Source organism: Haemaphysalis longicornis, unplaced genomic scaffold, assembly GCF_048455015.1.
Source record: "Haemaphysalis longicornis isolate Haplotype H1 unplaced genomic scaffold, Haemaphysalis longicornis Haplotype H1 scaffold_6, whole genome shotgun sequence".
In the NCBI taxonomy this organism is placed as follows: domain Eukaryota; kingdom Metazoa; phylum Arthropoda; class Arachnida; order Ixodida; family Ixodidae; genus Haemaphysalis; species Haemaphysalis longicornis.
The window spans coordinates 172,648,337-172,669,719 of NW_027526407.1; the positions used below are offsets into that span (position 1 = coordinate 172,648,337).

Below are 21,383 nucleotides of genomic sequence, written 5' to 3' on the forward strand. Positions count from 1 at the left end.
CTCTCAAGAATTATGGAAATTCACGTAGAGTTCGCTTTGTGTACACAAATTTAGTGGGGCTGCAGAAAAACCGCGAAATAGAAAACCCCAGGTGACAAAATAGCACCGTTATAACATCACGTGTCTAAAAAGCATAGCGATAAAAATTGGAGATATCAAAAAAGCGCATGTCCGTACACAACAGCAAAAAACGAGCGAAGAACGATACATCACAGCAAAAAGACACCGCGCTTATCTGAAACTCTCTAAGGCAGCAATTATCTACAGTTTTCGTAGATATGAAAACTGGAAAGTACGAGCAAATTGATTGTGCCGGTGGCTCAGTCTATATCATGTAATTTAAAGAGTGGCTTGAAGATTCTTCATGTATATTATTGTACGCTAGCCAATTAAACGTGTGACGTAACCGGCGTTATCCACTACGCTGTTCCCCTGCTCCGCTATTTTCCCATCCTGTTTTATCGCGGGCTCTTTCATCACTGTTTTTATATCATGCTCGTTGTTACGACGTTTCACATACCTAAGGTGCGCTTTTTTGTCTCACTGTGTTTTGTCCTTATCGTCTTTCCTCGCTCCCTTTATTGGTGTTGTGCTCTTGTTCCAGCGCAGTTCTGCCGCATTCGCATTTTTCCTTGGCTATTTTTACTGTATCCTTAAGCAGTACGTTTTCTTTACTCAGTTTTATTTTGTACCATTTACCAAAAACAAGCACCTAGTTTTCTTAAAGTAGCGAAAGCCGTATAGTAAACCATTTCGTAAGCAATTAGAGACTTTTCCGGTTTCTTCAGCGTGCTCTGGGCGAATTTCGGGTATTCCTTTCCTGCCATGAAATATTACTCAGTTGTGGAACAATTTCTTCTTCATAAATAAATTCCGCTGAAGGTGACAACTTCCGTAAGATCCAACCACAATTTTGAAACGTAAGGTTTGATGTTCGTAAACATTATGAAACTAGCAGCATCATATGCTGAATTATCTCAAACAGTAAGTGAAAATTCCGGTCCATTGCTTCGGTAGTTAAAATATGACAGTGTCAGCGGCAGAGGGCGCGTATTTTCGCCGCATAGTTGCGATTCATAGATTGGAACAAAGCTTACCACACCCAACGTTCGATTTATCTCATGGCCTGTGTATTTCTTAACTATGGTTTAAGCTGAGAGGTTTGCTGTAGACGGTTTGCTGACACCAGCGCCGTCTACCGGGAGCACACGTCTATGGACCTGCTTCGCGGAGCTCTTAAGTGGCTGCCGCTTTACTGCCATCCAATGCCCAACAATTAGGATGCCGGATGAATTTAATTGAAAACACATGCCTTTATGTCTGAATAATAACTTTGCATACGTTGCCGCTTCTACTTGGCATCTAGTGACCGGTGATTGTCGCAAAAAGTGTAAGCCAACGTTCTAAGCAACTTGCGTTCGACTTACGGCTGCGGTTGACGCTCAGCAGCTCGTTTTCTTGCCTACTCCTAAATGCCAGTTGCTCAGCAATGTTCCTGTCTGTCGCTTCCAAGAGGTTCCTATAAATCTCCCGTTTAGAAAGCCCCATACTCTGCTAGAATCAACAACCAAGTACAGGCGCGTGTGGAAAAAAAACAAGGGTAGCACAATGCGACAGTATATTGCTGCTCCTTAACATATACCCTTCCCAATTAGTGTTGGCCCTCTAGTGTGAAGTAAACTGCTTTGAATGGTCCTTAAAACGTCGGCTACCATATCTTTGGTAAACAGGTCAAAAGTATTTTGTCATGTTGTCTTTTTGGATCGTCCTGCTACAAATAATGTTAGCCTTTATCATTGGCCTATGATCTACCCGATAACCTATGTTGCCCCACTGCTCCAGTGCAGCACTTTTAACAGCAGAGCTGTTTACGCCGACACAAATCCATCCATCGGAGAGAAAACACCGACCGCACGTGAGCGCGTGCCTCGCGGAGACCACCCGGCGTCGTCCAGGCTTTTGCGGGGGCTTACGCCACAAGGTTGGTTGGTGCCAGAAGGATGGTTCATATCCACTCAGCCACTCAGGGGAACTGGCCAGGAAATGGGCGCTAACTGTGAGAAAGAAACTGTGCTGAAGTGCTCCCGCCTTCGTCGTCGTCGTCGTCGTGCAGGGACCGGCGCGCCAAGGGTCCGCCGTGATGAAGACAACGGCGATGAATCTGTCAAGCCATCCCCTTAATTGCTACCGGGAGCTAATAATGGGTAATTCGGGTGTTTTTCATGACGAAGTTTCCCTTTACGGCTACTCTTCGGAAATAAATAAGCATTTTGATGTCCTCACGTATTTCAACAACCGAGTCAGCCCTGGCAAATCCCTCTTGTGGGTACGACGCCAAAACCTCTGAAGGCATCGTCATCATCATCACAATCCACACGTGCAGACGGCTTCCGGACCAGCTGATGAAGTGGAGGTCCACCGGCGCGAGGATGCTCTACAAAAGAATTTGCCCTACGTGGCTGTGCCGTACAAAGACGACGACAAAAGGGATTACGACAATTTCCGCTGAATCAAACATTGTACAAAGCTCACGGATTGAAACGCGACACTGCGAGCGCGTGGCCGCCCGTACATGCAGCGCCACCCATGGGCGCGCGTGGAAGCTAGGTGTTGCATTGTGGTATACCGCCAGGATGAGAGCGTGTTGACCGTATGCGTACCGCTTCCGATTGCCAATGAGCGGGGCTGTGGTTCCCCGCAGCGACAACGGGGCGCTGCGAGCCTGGAGCACTGCAACGCCTTTTGTGCGCCGACGGTACTAGCCCGGCTGTGCGCGCAGCCGATTTCGCGACATCGTGTGCACGCGCTCTTGTTACTCGTGCCCTTCCGATGCGATTGATTGATTGTAGGGTTTAACGCGCCGACGCAACGCAGGCGATGAGGCGCGCCGTAGTGGAGTACTACGGATTAATTTTGACCACCTGGGGATCTTCAACGTGCGCCGAAATCTCGTACACACGGGCGTTTTTGCTTTTCGCCTCCATCAGAAAAGCTGCCGCCGCGGCCGGGAATCGAACCCTCGACCTCGTGCTCAGCAGCGCAACGCCTTAGCCACTGAGCCACCGCGGCGGGTTCTTCCGATGCAACAAATTAATGTTCATGTAATGCACGGTTGCCCTTATCTGAATAAAACGAGCGTCTGCACGAAGAAGCAGCAAACATTATTCTAGGATGTAAACCAAAAAAAAGGGAAGACACCTTTGCAGGCACGTTCGCGTGTGGTGTGGTGCATTAGTACTTCGTTGGCTCTCCTATTTTGTTAGTTTATATCATGGAATAAATTTGCTGTTCGTTCGTGCAGATGCTCGTTTTATTCAGATAAGCGTGACCGTGCCTTATTAGGACATTATCTGTGTCACATCGAAGGGACACGCGTAACCAGAGCGCGCGAGCGGACGATGTCGCGAAATTGGCTGCGTGAACCGCCGGTCGGCTACCACCGGCGCACAAACGCGCTCCTGCGCTCCAGGCTGGTAGCGCACTGCTGTCGCTGCGGGGAACCACAGCCCCGCTTATTGGCAACCGGAAGCAGCAAGCCTACGGTCAAAACGCTCTCATCCTCTTGGTATACCACAATGCAACACCTAGCTTCCACGGGCGTCCACGGGCGGCGCTGCATGTACCGCTGGTCACGCACTCGCAGTGTCCCGTTCCAATCCGTGAGCACTGTACATATTTTTATGGTCTTTGCTTTACGCGGCCGTCTAAAACGGCTTTGCACTGGTGGAACCGCTGTCAGTTGCACTGGTGGAACCGCTAATAGAACCGCTGTTAGTTTGTGGAGAAGCTAGGAAGGCCCCAAATTTTCCTTTTTCTCTATCCTTGCACCCCTAGTGCTCGCTGCGCAAATTTTTTGAAATTTCTCTGGTTCACCACCAAAATATTACGGTGTTGCACATACATCATAAAGCATTTTAATAATACAGATCTCGATGTATGTTGTTTGCTTCGCGATAAAGTTCGGGTGTAAGATGCTGGAAAGCATTGGCTTCGGAACGAGTAATTCGTCTATTCTCAGCACCAATATAAACGAGTACTTGTGCCCTAAGGTGGAATGAAAGGCTGATTTGCCCACTCCAGCGTATGGTATCGTAAATTCCTAATTATATTTTTTTGAGATCAAACCAGCTTTAAGAGGTGTTTCTCTACATTGCTTTCCATGTACAGATTTTTACAGCTCTACAAGCTGAACAAGTTGAATGTTGCTCCACAACCAAGGCAATGATCTTTAAAATTTAAATAGTTGATCAACTGCATTCCGCATAATTCATTTCCAAAGGATGCCTCTTAGTTGTTTTTTTTCGAAAACTTATGATGCTTCGTTCAACGAAAGTTTTTGGCGCTGCTTAGTTTCATTTGTAGAATAGCATTTGTTTAGCCAGTTAAGCCATCGATAGCCTCGAACGTAAAAGCACTTTAGGATACCAAATAAAATTGACCGACCTAAGTAGTGTTGACGACCACGAGGCCTTTATTTTGCTGTTGACGTCAATATTTTTTTTCAAGCGATACAATCTTTTCGAGTAATAAAGCTATTAACCCTGCACGGTTGTAAAACGTCACTGGTTCTCACCTGGGCGAAATGAAGGGCGTTCTGGCTTGACGTGCCCACGGGAGCGTTGGCGACATATACCAGAATTCGAGTCTGTGTTGAAAGAAGATGCGTACTTCAAGTACTTGCATTCGAATTAAATCTGAAGATTATTGGCCGTATTGCTTTAAATGTCATCATTGCAAAAGAAAGGTGTTCTCTCCTGCAAGTTTGATTTCACGCATGTAGTACTTGATAAACTCTCACCCTAAGCGGTGTAAAATGGTTGCGGATTAGCTCAGCTAACCTTGCATATGCAAAGCAAACGCTTGGCTTAGTCACGGTTGAGTCTTGGCTTCAATTGGTTAAGCTCTAATGTACCTGTATTGCCGACCATGGCTCAAAGCCGTTCGGGCCCGTGCAGAACTCACAGAAGGAGTCCCGGCCTCGCTTTCTTTCTAGGTGAACGCGGCGTTCCTCTTTCATGGCGAACGGGCAACAAGATGAGTCACATCGCCCGATACGCCCCAGCTCCGCATGCGTAGGAGGCTGCGGCTTTGGTCGGCTGTCGATCAGCAGAGCGGAGGTGTGTTATTTTGCAGGTAGCAAGTTTGAATCCCCGAGGGTCCACTCTTTTTTTTGTAAGTTGATTTTTTTCTTTTTTGGGCCTATGTTTTCTACACTGAGTTCACCATTTTCGCGCCGTAACGTTCACTGCTCCACGAGTGAGTTCACTGAACGCGCGTAGACTGACACTTACATGCTAGTGAGTTCTCGCTGGGGTGCTGTTGCCATGAGCACCGACTGCTTGCGGCCAGTGGGCACAGGCCAGAATCAGCAGACCCTTGGCCTGGTGCGAACACGCTTTTTACGATACAGGGATGAGTGTGGCAAGCTCCAATAATGGGGGAAAAGGGCATGGCATTTGAGCATCTGCGGTGACGCGGAGGGCGTTCATACACTGCGTAGGCCCCGGGTAGTGATTGCTACTATTCCAACTGTCCTGAGAGACGTATCTTTAGCATTTTACAGCCGAAAATATGGCAGCAGTGCGGTATGCCGAATATTCAGGTATAAAAGATTGGCCGTCCAACGAGAACGTCGGATGTCAAGCATTTTGTTTTACAGAACCGAAACCGAAGCTTGCTTCAATGCAAATCTTAGGCATCGTCCAATCACGGCGCACCTCCTCCCGACGTCACAGCCTTTAGTTGGTGCAGCCACCGCAGACCACGCATCGTAGTTTTTCTTCTTTCAGGCTTTATGAAATAACTGCTGACTTATTAACCGGATAAACGATGAAAAGTGTGCTAATTTGAGCCAGCTTGTGCAGTGCGAGCAAAAACTGGAGCTTGGCAAGTTCACCTCAGTGTCCCTTTAACAAGTAGAGTAGCGCAGTGACAAAGCGGCGTTGAAAGACCCTGATAAGCAGACAGCATAGATATAGGGAGAGAGAGCACCGTGAAAGGAAGAAACTTCAATCCAGCAGGCGTGGGAAGTGGGTGTTCGGTCATGTCCGTGGGTTTGCGTAGTATTTGTTTTCGTGTTCGTCGGCGGCTCGACAGGAGCTTCAACTTCACGGTCCACCTGCCAACTGAAATTCGACTTCTCGCGGTTGGCGTGTTGGTGTACTGCTGCCTCGTGGGCCCGTCGCGATTAACTCCCGCTCGCGAGTACCCGCCTGCTTGCTTGCGTCTGTTGAGCAAGTGGTGTGGCCTGCATGCGGACCTTTGCACATCAAGCGCATCAAACGGGGATAACGAATAAAGAAAGGCCGGGGGGAGGTGGCAAAGTGGTGTAAAATACGAGAAAAAAGCCTATTCATCGGTTGAAAGGTCCGTCCTACGAAGCGGGTCGTCGTACGTCCGGGGGACGTATCAAGCGGGGTTGCACTGTATGTATGTACGTATGTGGGTATCTATATATATATATATATATATATATATATATATATATATATATATATATATATATATATATATATATATGTGTGTGTGTGTGTGTGTGTGTGTGTGTGTATTTATATATTTCTCTCTCTCTCTCTATATATATATATATATATATATATATTGTGAGCATTCGCGACGTTACATTAACGGGATACGCAGTGCAAGCTATACCGCCACTATCATGGCCAGTGTGAGCACTGAGGGATACGCTTCCAAATCTCTTGAACTAACGCCCCATCGCCATTACCATCCATCGTCGGTCTCGCGCTTCCCGCTACGTTCGCTCCGAGGAGAACAATAAACGTCGTCTCCGAGACCTCGTCCCTCACTCTCTGAAGTGGTGGAGTGTGCGCTTGATCCCGACGTCCACCTCTCTTGGTCGCACCGCTGGAGCTACGATCGGGTCGGCGTTTGGCGCTAGCAACCAGCACCATGCAGCACGAGAGCAGCCGTAGTGCTAACAGCGCAGCAGCTCCTGTCCAGCCCGCCATTACTATCACCGCTCACCAGCGCGATCCTCCGTTTTTCTATGGCCTCCGTGGTGAAGACGTGGACGAATGGCTCGATCAGTTCAACAGGGTAAGCTCCTTCAACCGCTGGGACGACACGTTCAAGCTACAGAACGTTGGTTTCTCCTTGAAGAAGGTGGCTGAGACCTGGTACCACAATAATGCGGGAGGATTCTCTGATTGGAGTGACTTCACTCAGCAACTGCGTCAGATTTTCGGCACGTCCTCTGCTAGCTTGGCTGGAGCCAAAAAGAAACTGGACGCCCGTAAACAGCATCCGGAGGAAACCTACGCTTCGTACATAGAAGACGTCGTCGGACTGTCTCGTCGAGTTGACAAAGACATGCCAGAGGCGGATAAGGTACGACACATCATGAAAGGAATCTCCTCTTTCCCTTTCAATGCCCTGGCGATACAAAATCCCACCACCAATGCAGAAGTGCGGGCGATATGCCAGCGCCTTGACAATCTCCAAGCTATTCGCCTCCAGCAGGATTCCTGGCCTACCATCCCCTCTGGGAATGTGGAGCTCCGTACTTAAATACGCGCTATCATACGCGAGGAGCAGCAGCAGCGTGACGCTCCCTGCCCCCAGAATGCTCCTGTCTGCGCACATGGACTGCGGGACGTGATCAAGGAAGAGCTGGCGTGTATGACCAACATTCCCCAACCATGTCAGACTGCGCCACTACACATTCCCACGTATTCAGAAGCTGCGTCCCGACCACCCATTCCCATGGAGCACATCGTGCACCCGACTGCGTCCGCCCACTTGACCGCCCTCTCTGCGCCATCGATGCCGGCACCTTACTCGTCAACGTGGCGACCGATGCGTGCTCCAGGCGACCGGCCTGTGTGCTTCTACTGCGGCATCAGAGGACACATTTCCCGTTTTTGCCGCAGACGCCAGCTAGATGAGCGACTAGGCTATGCCCCCTTAGAACGAGACAACCGCTTCAGCTACGCCCCATGTCAGCGTGGGTACTCGCCCCCTCCAGCCCCCTTAGAACGAGACAACCGCTTCAGCTACGTCCCCCGTCAGCGTGGGTACTCGCCCCCTCCAGCCCGCTCCTCTCCTTCTCCTGACGCCATGGACTATCCCCGCGATTCTCGCCCCGTTCGACGTCGTTCCCCTTCGCCATTCCGTCGGGCCTTGTCACCACTTCGACCTGTCACCAATGCCCCCAACCGACAACAGGAAAACTAGGTGCTGCAGTTTTTGGAGGGAAAACTGCACCACTTGTACCGACCACAATTCCTCCTGAACTACCGGCTAATATGCTGTCTGTTGTTGTCGAAGGTATTCAAGTGGAAGCATTAGTTGACACTGGGGCTACAATTTCCGTGATTTGTGCTAATCTGTGTTCGCGTCTCAGAAAAGTCAAGACTCCTTATTCCGGTCCTTGTTTACGTGGTGCCAATGACAATGACATCCAGCCCAGTGCTTATTGTACCGTGCGTGTCTCGATAGGAGGAATTCGCCATTCTATTCAGTGTGCAGTTATTTCCCCGTGTGCCCATGACCTCATTCTCGGATGGGACTTTCTTGCCTCTGCCTCTGCCGTTATCTCCTGTCGTCGCCCGGCCATCCGTATTGCTGACACACAATATCTCAGTTGTCCAGATGTGCCATACCCCACCCTAAAGTTGAATTCTGATCACGTTTTGGAAGCAGGTTGTGAAGGCATTCTATCCGTTTCTTCCGACGCATTTGCCGACGGTGATGTTTTGGCGGTACAGTCCACTCGATTTCTGCCACAAGGAATTGCCATCGCACCGTGCCTCCTTCGGCTTGTGAGTGGGTCTACAGTCCTGGCTGCTTTCAACACCACAAATGAACCCATTCTGTTGTTTGAAGGAACTACCATAGCTTCGGTGGCTGATAGCAGTCTTGCTTCAGTGGTTTCCAGTGGAACGTCCCCTTCAATTAGCACACTGATGGCTGTGCCAGCGGATATGTCAGCGCTTACTGCCACGCTCAGTCCCGACCTTACACCTACTCAGACCAAGCTACTAATCGATGTTTTGGCCAAGCACCGCGATTCGTTTGACGTTCATTCACCTGGTCTCACACAGACTACTGCAATAGAGCACCGAATTGAAACGGACTGGTCAGCCGTGATTCGACGCAGACCATACCGCGTCTCCTCGTCTGAGCGCAAGATAATTCAAGATAATGTTGCCGATATGCTCAAACGGAAGGTTATTCGGCCATCCACGAGCTCATGGTATTCTCCCGTTGTTCTGGTTGAGAAAAAGGATGGATCTGTACGGTACTGCGTAGATTACCGGGCGCTCAATAAAATCACTCGAAAGGACGTCTATCCTATGCCCCGCATAGACGATGCCTTAGACTGCTTGCAAGGGGCCGAATACTTCTCAAGCCTCGACCTTCCCTCCGGGTACTGGCAGATACCTATGCACGAAGCCGACAAGGAGAAGACGGCATTTGCCACCCCAGACGGCTTGTATGAATCTAACGTCATGCCGTTTGGCCTGTGCAACGCTCCGGCTACCTTCGAACGACTCATGGACACGGTCCTTCGTGGCCTCAAATGGCAGACGTGTCTGTGTTATTTGGACGATGTTGTGTTATTTTCGACCACATTTTCGCAGCATCTGCAGCGCCTTGACGAAGTCCTGACCTGCCTGTCTAACGCCAGACTGCAACTGAATACGAATAAGTGCCGTTTTGCAAGCAAGAGCATTAAAGTTTTGGGGTATGTCGTTTCCAAAGAGGGAATACGTCCGGACCCAGACAAGACAGCCGTGGTTGTAAACTTTCCTCGGCCCCTCCAACTGAAAGATCTGCGGAGCTTCCTTGGCCTGGCGTCATACTTTCGCCGTTTTATTCGAAACTTTGCGACCCTCGCTTCCCCTTTGAACCAGCTGTTACGTGCCAACGTGCCCTTCATCTGGTCAGACGATTGCCAGAAAGCATTTCAAGCCCTTAAGGACGCCCTTACAGATGATCCCGTCCTGTGTCATTTTGACGATACAGCGCCTACCATCCTGCATACTGATGCCAGCGGGTGCGGCATTGGCTCCGTTCTTCTTCAGCGTGACACTCTCTCCAGAGAAAGGGTGGTAGCATACGCTAGTCGCTCACTGACACCCGCTGAGCAAAACTACACTATCACTGAACAAGAATGCCTAGCTGTTGTATGGTCCATTCAGAAGTTTCGCCCATACTTATACGGCCGTCATTTCACCATCGTCACAGATCATCATGCCCTCTGTTGGCTCTCAACTATGAAAAATTTATCTGGGCGCCTAGGCCGTTGGGTCTTACGTTTACAGCAGTTCGACTTTACGGTCGTGTTCAAGTCCGGTAAAAAGCATTTAGATGCTGACGCCCTGTCGCGATGCCCACTATCTACTTCGTCGTCTGCTACCATCACCGAACCACGCCAACCCCGTTTACCTCTGGCGCCTATCAACCATACTTCGGTGGATGCGTTAACTGACCTGCCATCGATTCAGCGGGCAGATACGTATTGTCGGACTCTCATCGACCGCCTGAATGGATCTGCCCGACCACCGAATAGGCGGCTGCGACGCCAACTTAACAACTTCCGGCTGATTGATGGAGTACTTTGCCACATGAATCGCCATGCTACAGGCTACAAATGGGTGCCAGTAATTCCTCGTGAGCTTCGTCTTGGCGTGATTAAAGCACTTCATGATGATGCGACGGCTGGACATCTTGGCTTTGAAAAGACATACGACCACGTCCGGAGTCGGTTTTTTTGGCCAGGCTTATCCACAAGTGTTGCAAAGTATGTCCCATCGTGCGCCCCGCGCCAACACCGCAAGCGATCTACGTCCCCTCCCGCTGGATTGTTGCATCCGGTTCCCTGCCCATCTGTTCCTTTTGAAACCGTGGGCATAGACCTGTATGGGCCCTTACCTCCTACATTTAATGGCTGCCGCTGGATCGTAACTGTGGTGGACCTCTTGACTCGATACGCGGAGACGGCTCCCCTCCCGTCTGCCTGTGCTCACGAAGTTGCCGACTTCACCTTACGCAATATCATCTTGCGACATGGAGCCCCTCGGGTCCTGCTGAGTGACCGCGGCAAGACATTTCTTTCTCAGGTCCTTGCCGAAGTCCTTCGTGCTGCCAACACCATTCACAAAACTTGCTCTAGTTATCATCCCAAACAAATGGCCTTACCGAACGTTTTCACCGCACTTTATGCGATATGCTGTCTATGTACATAAGCCCCGACCACCGAAACTGGGATATCATCCTACCCTTTGTTACGTTTGCTTACAATTCAGCGGTTCAACGCACGACAGGTTACTCCCCCTTCTTCCTTGTTTATGGCCGCCAACCCTCTTTTGCACTGGACACCGCCTTTTTCTCTGCTCCGGTCTCTGCCACTTCACCATTTCATGAACAGTTCGCCACGCGGATCGCTCACTGTCGACGGATGGCACGACTTCACACGGATTCGAGTCAGCAAGAACGGAAGGCAAGATACGACGCATCACATCGCTCTGTTGAGTTCTGCAAAGGGGATGAGGTGCTACTTTGGACTCCGATTCGCACATCAGGCCTCTGTGAAAAGTTTCTTCACAGGTACCTCGGTCCCTACGTCGTCGTCGAACAAGTTCCTCCAGTCAATTATCGTGTTTCTCCAGTGGATACTCCAACGGACCGTCGCTGCCGTGGAACAGAAATTGTGCATGTCTCCCGCTTGAAGCGTTTTCACCGTCGCCAACCATAACCGCCGGCGGCCAGGCGGCCGCCTTCAGCCGAGGGGGGAAAATGTGTGAACATTCGCGACGTTACATTAATGGGATGCGCAGTGCAAGCGATACCGCCACTATCATGGCCAGTGTGAGCACTGAGGGATACGCTTCCCAATCTCTTGAAATGACGCCCCATCGCCATTACCATCTGTAAATAATCATCAGCATCATCGTCGGTCTCGCGCTTCCCGCTACGTTCGCTCCAAGGAGAACAATAAACGTCGTCTCCGAGACCTCGTCCCTCACTCTCTCAATATATATATATATTGTGAGAATCAATCTGTCCGTTGCGCTATTGCCCACTTCAAGGAGACATGGATAAGGGCCCTTGTACTGTCGTGGCCAATTCATCGTATACTTCGTCTGCTTCCCAGGACAATTATCATGGTAGCACCCGGCGATGGTAGCACCAGGCTACCATCGCCGGGTGCTACTATCGCTTCTGTTCTGCCTGACGATACGCTCTCATTATTTCCCCTGTGCTCCGTCTCTTCCGTTCCGACGCCTGCAAAATCTAAACCAAATATTTCCACACTTAAGGCTACCATCAGCAAAGATCTCAGAAAGCGAAACAAACCAGCTACTTCAACTCCTGGATAAACACAGGGACACATTTGACTGCCTTTCTAGCAAGCTGGGGCAGACATCTGTGACAGTGCATCGGAACGAGACGGATGGGACCCACATCGTCCGCCGTTGCCCATACAGTGTGTCATCGTCCGAACGACAAGTCATCGAGGAAAATGTAGCGGACATGCTGGAACGAAACATCATTCGGCCGTCTTCCAGCCCATGCTCTTCCCCCGTGGTTTTAGTCCACAAGAAGGATGGTTCCGTGCGGTTTTGCGTGGACTATCGAGCCTTGAATAAGATCACCAAGAAGGATGTTTATCCAATGCCGCGTATAGATGACGCGCTCGACTGTCTACAGGGGGGGGAATTTTTCTCCAGCTTAGACCTGCGATCTGGTTATTGGCAGATACCCATGCACGAGCCTGACAAAGAAAAGATAGCGTTTGCTACTCCAGACGGCTTATACGAGTTTAACGTAATGCCGTTTGGTTTATGCAACGCCCCAGCCACGTTTGAGCGCATGATAGACACAGTCCTTCGTGGCCTTAAATGGAAGACGTGCTTGTGTTACCTGGATGACATTGTTATTTTCTAGTCGAATTTTCCTGAACATCTCCGGCGTCTCGATGAAGTTCTGACTAATTTGGCCAAAGCGGGCCTGACTTTGAACACCAAGAAGTGCCACTTCGTCCGCAGATCCATCAAGGTTCTCGGCACATTGTCAGCAAAGATGGTATACGGCCCGACCCAGACAAAATTTCCGCTGTGGCTAATTTCCCTCTACCTCAAGAACAAAAATTCCTTCGCAGTTTCCTTGGCTTGGCATCATATTTCCGTCGTTTCGTTCGCAATTTCGCCACCCTGGCCTCGCCCCTCAATCAGCTGCTGCATTCCGGTAACCCCTTTGTCTGGAGTGACGACTGCGAGAAGGCTTTTCAAAACCTAAAGCAAGCACTTACTTCCGGGCCTGTACCTCGCCACTTCGATGACACAAAGCCAGTCCTTCTTCATACTGACGCTAGCGGGCATAGAATTGGCGCCGTGTTGCTACAGCGCGATGCTCACTCGCGTGAACGAGTGGTTGCCTACGCAAGCCGCTCTCTGACGTCCGCAGAAAAAAATTACCCCATCACAGAGCAAGAATGTCTGGCTGTTGTGTGGTCTGTGCAAAAGTTCCATCCATACCTTTACGGCCGACACTTCACAGTCGTTACAGATCACCATGCCCTGTGTTGGTTGTCTTCTTTGAAAAATCTGTCAGGACGACTTGAGCGCTGGATTCTACGCTTGCAAGAATATGACTTCACGGTGATCTATAAGTCTGGTCGCAAGCATCTCGACGCGGACGCGCTTTCCCGGTGTCCGCTGGTGGAGTCTTCAGACGACGTTGTCCGACATTCTAATGTGCCGCCTTTGCCCATTGCACCCATCGATATTCCTATCAACGATATCCCCGACTTGGTTGCCCTTCAAAACGCCGACAGTTATTGTCGGACAATAATCGATCGGCTCACCGGCTCCACACAACCACCGAATAGCCGCCCACGTCGTCAGCTGCACCAGTTCCAGCTTCTGGATGGCGCACTGTACCGCATCAACCACCACACCGATGTAGCTAGATGGGTTCCGGTTGTGTCCCGTTCCCTCCGTCCACGCATTTTGGAAGCGTTGCACGACGACCCAACTGCAGGCCACTTTGGATTCCAGAAGACCTACGACCATGTCCGAGGGCGCTTCTTTTGGCCAGGGCTTTCTACGAGTGTCGCCAAATACGTCGCCTCTTGTTCGCCTTGTCAGCACCGGAAACGCTCCACGTCACCCCCTGCCGGCCTACTCCAGCCCCTTCCGTGTCCAGCAAGCCCGTTTGAAGTGGTCGGTATTGACCTTTACGGTCCCTTGCCTCCGACAGCGGCCGGTCATCGCTGGATAGTTACGGCAGTGGACCACCTGACTCGCTACGCCGAAACCGCTCCACTTCCTTCAGCTAGCGCCACCGAGATCGCTCACTTCTTATTAAACAGCATTTTGCTACGCCATGGAGCGCCCCGCGTTTTGCTAAGCGATCGAGGCAAGACATTTCTGTCTCAAATTCTCGCCGACTTGCTTCGAGCTTCCAACACCTGTCACAAGATGACGTCCAGCTATCATCCCCAAACAAACGGCCTCACAGAACGCTTCCATCGAACTCTCTCTGATATGATCTCTATGTATATTCAACCTGACCATCGCAACTGGGACGCCATTTTACCTCCTGTTACCTATGCTTACAATAGCGCAATTCAGACCACAACCGGATACTCCCCGTACTACCTTCTACACGGCCGTCACCCTTCGCACACTCTGGATACCTGCTTCTTCGCCGCTCCCGTGTCACCTTCTGCGACGTCTCCTGAGGAATTTTTTGCTCGCGTTGAACACTGCCGCCAACTTGCCCGCATGCGCACTGAAGCGAGCCAACACGATCGAAAGCAACGCTACGACGCTGTGCATCGCTCTCCTCAATTCCGACCCGGTGATGAAGTCTTGGTGTGGACGCCTATTCGTGTTCCGGGCCTATGCGAGAAGTTCTTGCACCGTTTCCTTGGTTCGTACAAGGTTCTCGAGGTGACCTCTCCTGTAAACTTTCGCGTCACACCGGTTTGCCCAAGTTCCGACCGCCGCCATCATGGCACCGAGATAGTTCACGTTTCCCGGCTCAAGTTTTTTAACCGCCGCGACGAACTCTGAAACGCGGCCAGGCGGCCGCATTTTTCAACGAGGGGGAAAATAGTGTGAGCTGAGTTTGTGTCTTGCTGCCTGCTAGGAGATATTTGTCCCCATTGGTATTAATCATCATCACCAGTAGCTTGCGGCTACCGCATCATCTGCTGTACATACTCATCATCACCGGCACAACCTCGTCTTTGGCTAATCATCATCAGCAGGGACGCGGGGTCACCATCTTGGTTCGTCCCCGCCTGACGCCTCGGAATAAAAGAGCTGCGAAAGCAACGGTCCCGTCACCTTCTATCTACGGCCTCACAATATATATATATTGTGAGAATCAATCTGTCCGTTGCGCTATTGCCCACTTCAAGGAGACATGGATAAGGGCCCTTGTACTGTCGTGGCCAATTCATCGTATACTTCGTCTGCTTCCCAGGACAATTATCATAATCATGCCGTACCTCATCTATTCTTCATACCCATCCTCATCATCATTCATGGCGCAGGAGTTCTGGGTTGCCGGTCAGAATAAACGCGCTGTTCCACTGCCTCTGCGACGTGTGTTCTGGGTGACGGCTGCCCTTGACGTCTCCCTCAAGTGGTGGAGGTGCACCTCCGTCCCGTCCTCTGTCTTTTCCAGTCGCACACCTGGAGCTCCGTTCCGGTAGGCGCTTGCCTCTGATGATGCAGCACGAGAGCGGGAACAGCCCCCCCAGATCGTCAGCTGCTGTGCTTGCTGCGTTTACAATCACCAGCCACCAACGCGATCCGCCAAGTTTTTTTGGCCGTCGAGGTGAGGATGTCGACGACTGGCTGGATAGCTATAATCGGGTCAGCAGCTTCAATCGGTGGGATGACGCATTCAAGCTTCGAATTGCCTCCTTCTCCCTACACGAGGCGGCCAAGACGTGGTTCCGTAACAACGAAGACACGATCACCGACTGGACCAACTTTACTCAGGAGCTACGAAAAAATTTCGGCACGCCGTCCATTCGCGCCGATGTAGCCAGACAAACGCTTGCCGCTCGCATTCAGCGCCCTGATGAGACATTCGCCTCCTACATTGAGGACGTCGTCGCTCTTTGTCGCCGTGTGGATGAAACCATGCCGGAGGCTGACAAGGTTCGTCATGTATTGAAGGGTATCGCTCCGTTTGCCTTTAACGCTCTGGCTGTGGAAAATCCTGCAAGCGTCAGTGATGTCCGCAAGACTTGTCAACAGCTGGACCAACAGCAGTCTATTCGCCTTCGCCAGGAGGCTTGCGCCTCTCATAAATAAGGGGACTCGGATCTGCGCAGCCTCATTCGCGCGATTATCCGCGAAGAACTGCAGCAACAGGACTCGCCCTGCTCGTCGCGTGACCATTGTCACACTAACGCGCCGGAGCTTCGAGATATTGTGAGGGAGGAGCTAACATCCATGACGGGATATTCACCTGCACGTTCTCCTCTTGCCACAGTCTGCTCTCAGGCCTACTCGCCCACGACCCCTCCCTTGGCCACCGTCTACGCGCCATCCTACTCTGCGATTGCGGCCAAACCACCCTTGCAGGTTCAGCCACTGTCGCCGCAAGCCCATATGACAGCGATTGCCGCAGCCCTTGCTTCCCCGCATTATTACACCACCATGCGACCGGGCCGTGAACGGTTTCCTGGAGATGGCCCAGTGTGCTACAATTGGGGGATCAGGGGCCACATTTCTCGTTTCCGCCGTCGGCATCAGCAAGACGAGCGAAGAGGCTACGCCCCGTTCGAACGTGTCTATTCGCGGTTTCCCTACTGTTATCGGCGTACCGAACACGTTTCCCCTCCGCGCCGCCCTTCGTCGCCTCCAGGGCCACTCGAGCCTTCCAGTCATCGTTCTGCACGCCGGCGCTCGCCTTCACCCTACCCTCGTTCTATGTCCCCCCATCCGTCCGGGCTTCAGCTCAACACTAAGAAGTGCCGCTTCGCTAGTCGAAGCATTAAAGTTTTGGGACACGTAGTAAGCAAGGATGGTATTATGCCTGTTCCTGAAAAAATTGCTGCTGTAATCAACTTTCCACGCCCGTTACAACAGAAGAATCTGCGCAGCTTCTTAGGTCTGGCCTCGTACTTCCGTCGCTTCGTCCGGAATTTTTCTGCTATTGCTTCTCCCCTCAACAAGCTGATGCACTCCGGAACACCCTTTGAGTGGTCTGATGCATGTGAACAGGCCTTCCAAGAGTTGAAACAAGCACTTACTTCCGATCCAGTACTCTGTCATTTTGAGGAGTCCCGACCGGTTGTTCTGCATACTGACGCCAGTGGACATGGCATTGGTGCTGTGCTTTTGCAGGCTGATGACCAACACATGGAAAGGGTTGTTTCTTACGCCAGCCGTTCTCTCAGTCCCACTGAGAAGAATTACACAATTACCGAGCAGGAGTGCCTCACTGTTTGGGCGGTTCAGAAATTCCGCCCATATCTATACGGCCGTTCATTTACAGTGGTGACAGACCACCATGCTCTCTGCTGGTTGCAGTCGCCGAAATACCTAACTGGACGCCTCGGACGCTGGATTATTCGACTGCAAGAATATGACTTTACAGTAGTTTACAAATCTGGAAAGAAGCACCTTGATGCAGATGCTCTCTGACGATGTCCGCTGCAGTCATCCGAAGCTCCAGATGCGACCACGTCGCGTGGCACGACACTTACCATCGCCCCTGTCAGCCACATAGCGCCTGACAACGTGTCTGACTTGGCAGCACTTCAACAATCCGATCCATACTGCCGTGGAATAATTGACTACCTTACTGGAACCAAACGTCCTATGAACAGCCGCTGCCGTCATCAACTTCAACAATTTCGGCTTTTAGATGGAGTCCTTCACTATTCCAACCACCACCCCTCGGGCTACAGATGGGTTCCCGTTGCACCGCGCTCCCTCCGCCCTACGATACTACAAGCCCTACATGATGATGCCACAGCTGGACATCTAGGCTTTCATAAGACGTATGATCGCGTCCGGAGCAGCTTTTTGTGGCCTAGCCTTGCCACCTGTGTTGCCCGCTACATTGCGTCGTGCGGCTCATGCCAGCAGCACAAATGCTCGACTTCCGCGCCTTCAGGACTCCCACAACCCCTTCCTTGCCCGTCGGTACCGTTCGACACCGTGGGAATTGACCTCTACGGTCCACTACCTCCAACGACTGCCGGATATCGCTGGGCCGTAGCAGCCGTAGACCACCTCACAAGGTATGCGGAGACAGCTCCAGTTCGTTCTGGCTGTGCAACTGAGGTTGCCGATTTCTTTTTACGCTCGATCCTCTTGCGTCATGGCGCTCCTCGAGTACTCTTGAGCGATCGCGGCAGGACTTTTTTGTCCAACCTTCTCGAGGAAGTTCTCCGAGCCTCTCATACTGTGCACAAAACAACGTCCGCATACCACCCGCAGACAAATGGGCTAACTGAGCGCTTCCACCGTACCTTGTCTGATATGATTTCGATGTACATTCGACCCGACCATTCAAATTGGGACACAATTCTCCCATATGTTACATTCGCATACAACAGCGCTGTTCAAGAGACCACTGGTTATTCGCCATTTTTCCTCGTTTTTGGCCGACACCCTTCTCTTATTCTGGATACCACCTTCTTTACTGCTCCCGTGTCTACATCAAACCCCTTATCCGAGCAGTTTGTCTCACGCCTTGCCCATTGCCGTCGCCTTGCTCACCTGCACACGGAAGCCTGCCAAAACGACCGGAAACTTCGATATGACGCAACGCATCGTGCTGTCCAGTTCCGCCCTGGTGACAAGGTACTCCTTTGGACGCCAATTCGCAAGCCAGGATTATGTGAGAAATTCCTTCATCGATTTCTTGGTCCCTACACCATCCTGGAAGAAACCTCCCCCGTCAATTATCTCATCGCGCCTTGTTCTTCTCCTTCGGACCGCCGCTACAGGGGCACAGAGATCGTGCATGTGTCCCGGCTCAAACCGTTCACACCTCGCACTCCATAAAGTGCTCCCAGGCGGTCGCTTCCGCGACGAGGGGGAAAGTGTGAGAATCAACCTGTCCGTTGCGCTATTGCCCACTTCAAGGAGACATGGATAAGGGCCCTTCTACTGTCGTGGCCAATTCATCGTATACTTCGTCTGCTTCCCAGGACAATTATCATCATCATGCCGTACCTCATCTATTCTTCATACCCATCCTCATCATCATTTCTGGGGCTGGAGTTCTGGTTGCCGCTCAGAATAAACGCGCTGTTCCACTGCCTCTGCGACGTGTCTTCTGGGTAACAGCTGCCCTTGACGTCTCCCTCAATATATATATTTATATATGACCTTTTTGCGTAAAACAGATTTCTTGTTTTTCCTAGTAGATAAGGAGAGCGGATAGGGTCCAACCAATACCTTCGATTCGCTGAGGAGCTGTCAAGCTGCCTAGAAGCGGCGACAAGTGAGAAAAACGCTCGATTGAATTTTTTATCGTTCTTCTTCAACTTTTAATCAAGACAACGTTACAAACATTGCCTTGGTTGAATGTTCGCGGCTAAAAACTCCCAGCACTTAAAAGAGGAGGGGCAACTAGCCGCCAAATCAACTGCTGACAGCTTCGTGTGCCACGTAGCCTCATCCTAGTATCTGTCGTTTCCCTGACGCTTGATGGTGACTTTTGTTTCCAGTAAGCGCGTTTGGAGTATACGATTTTAACATGGCGAATGGCTGCATCTTTGTTTCTGTGGGCGGGCGGTGGTTACCATAAAAAAACGTATATATTTTCTACTTTCTATAACAAGTCAATCCTGCTAGGATATAAAACTCTTCTGGCGTCCTACCTGAAAAGCTTGATAAGTAAATAGAATTAACTATTGATTTCACAAAATCCTTCGTTAGGTGTCCGAAGATACATGGGGAAAAGCTCTCTTAGGCTGCAATCAAAGGACAGTGGTGTTCAGATGTAAACTTAGTCGAACGCGTTCTGCGGCTCGTTCTGCGAACATGCGGCATCTCGCACGTCCACGAAGGTATCGAAAGCGTCAAAATAGCCGCTCTAATAAAGTCTATCGCCGAATGCTGTGTCTGCACAATTGTAACTCAAGGAGATCCGCCAGTGCGCACATCCGCCGTAACAAGCTAGGGGCCGGTTCGTCTGTGGCAATTCAGCTGTGAGTCAACAACCCATTATCATTAAAAAGGCGCAATGACTCCGGCATTTCAATGAGCCGTTTTGTGCAATGAACTTCTTAGCGTACACCTCTGAGCGACAATAGAAATATGAACGCTGTTACGATTGAGCCCGTCGCTGGGCTTCGTCTTATCACTCCTCGGCTGTGCGGCGAAGCCACTACGTGCACCTTTTACGTAAGCCCCGCCGTGTCGGTGGCTCAGGTTTTCACGTTTCGACAAGCTTGGGTCAGACGCCTCGCTGTCGGCGCGCTTTAAACTCCGGTGGTTCCCAGCGACACGTCAAGACACGCCCCAAGGACACAGAGGCCCCGCGATCGCAGCGGAGTCCTTCTCTCTCCCCTCTCTCGGGCTCAACGTGCTCCGATGCTACCGACTGCTCACGAACTCTGGAAAAAGCGTTGTGTGTGTCTGTGACGTTCGTGGTGTATGCACATTCTAGAGGGAATGCTGTTTTGACCATTGCCGCTTTTGGGTATAAATTGACCCAGCCCAAGCGCTATTTTTACATTCCTGTTTCAGCAGAGAATCCATGCTGTCATTCTGCTCGGGTACTGTTCTGTTACCTCGCATGTTGGGCCATTGTTCTTTGGCTTCGGCTCACCTCTCGCTGTGAAGTAAACAGTTTCGTTAGCCCACGGCTTCAGGACTTCTTCACGGCTGCAAGAGCGGCTGGCCGCTCGCTTTGCACCACGCTACCATACGTATGTCGGAGGCGACAGAGCTCGGCTCGGGTCGGCCCGCTCGGTCGCAACAACTGGTTGGCAGCGGCCGGATGGCAACTTCGTAACACGTGGAGCCAGTGGTGCGAGATCCAACACCACTGGCGTCAACGCGGATTCCGACTACGCAGAATTCACGGCGGTCAAAGGTGAGTGCGGGACTTTTCTTCACTGAATTTTACCAGGCTTCTGAGAATAGCTGGTAGGACGTGTGTTTGTATTGCGTGGGTTAATCGCGCAAAACATTTTTTGAGCAGTGCGAAAGCAATACTCTAGACCGGCTATGAATTTGAAACCGTGGAAAAAACCGCAGTTGTTGCAGCTTAAAAAAGATTGGCGCTTGGATGTTACAGACGCGCTGAGAAAGCCAGAGCTGATACAGGCTATACTCGCTGTTGCGGCTGACGATGATGGGCTGTCTGAGTGCCTTGAGATGATCAATGGCAGGGAGACCGCGAAACGTAAGGCTGCAGTGGCA

The 21,383-nt window shown here is 51.0% G+C and overlaps 1 protein-coding gene across 1 annotated transcript in view; it reads right to left on the reverse strand.

Annotated features, from left to right (window-relative positions):
• LOC144143373 (lysosomal acid lipase/cholesteryl ester hydrolase-like) overlaps positions 1-21,383 on the reverse strand; it is a 49,761-nt gene that overhangs the window by 3,070 nt on the left and 25,308 nt on the right. The window contains exon 4 of the mRNA XM_077675138.1: positions 4,574-4,645. Within this exon, the coding sequence (XP_077531264.1) occupies positions 4,574-4,645 (72 nt within the window). The remainder of the gene's footprint in view (positions 1-4,573; positions 4,646-21,383) is intronic.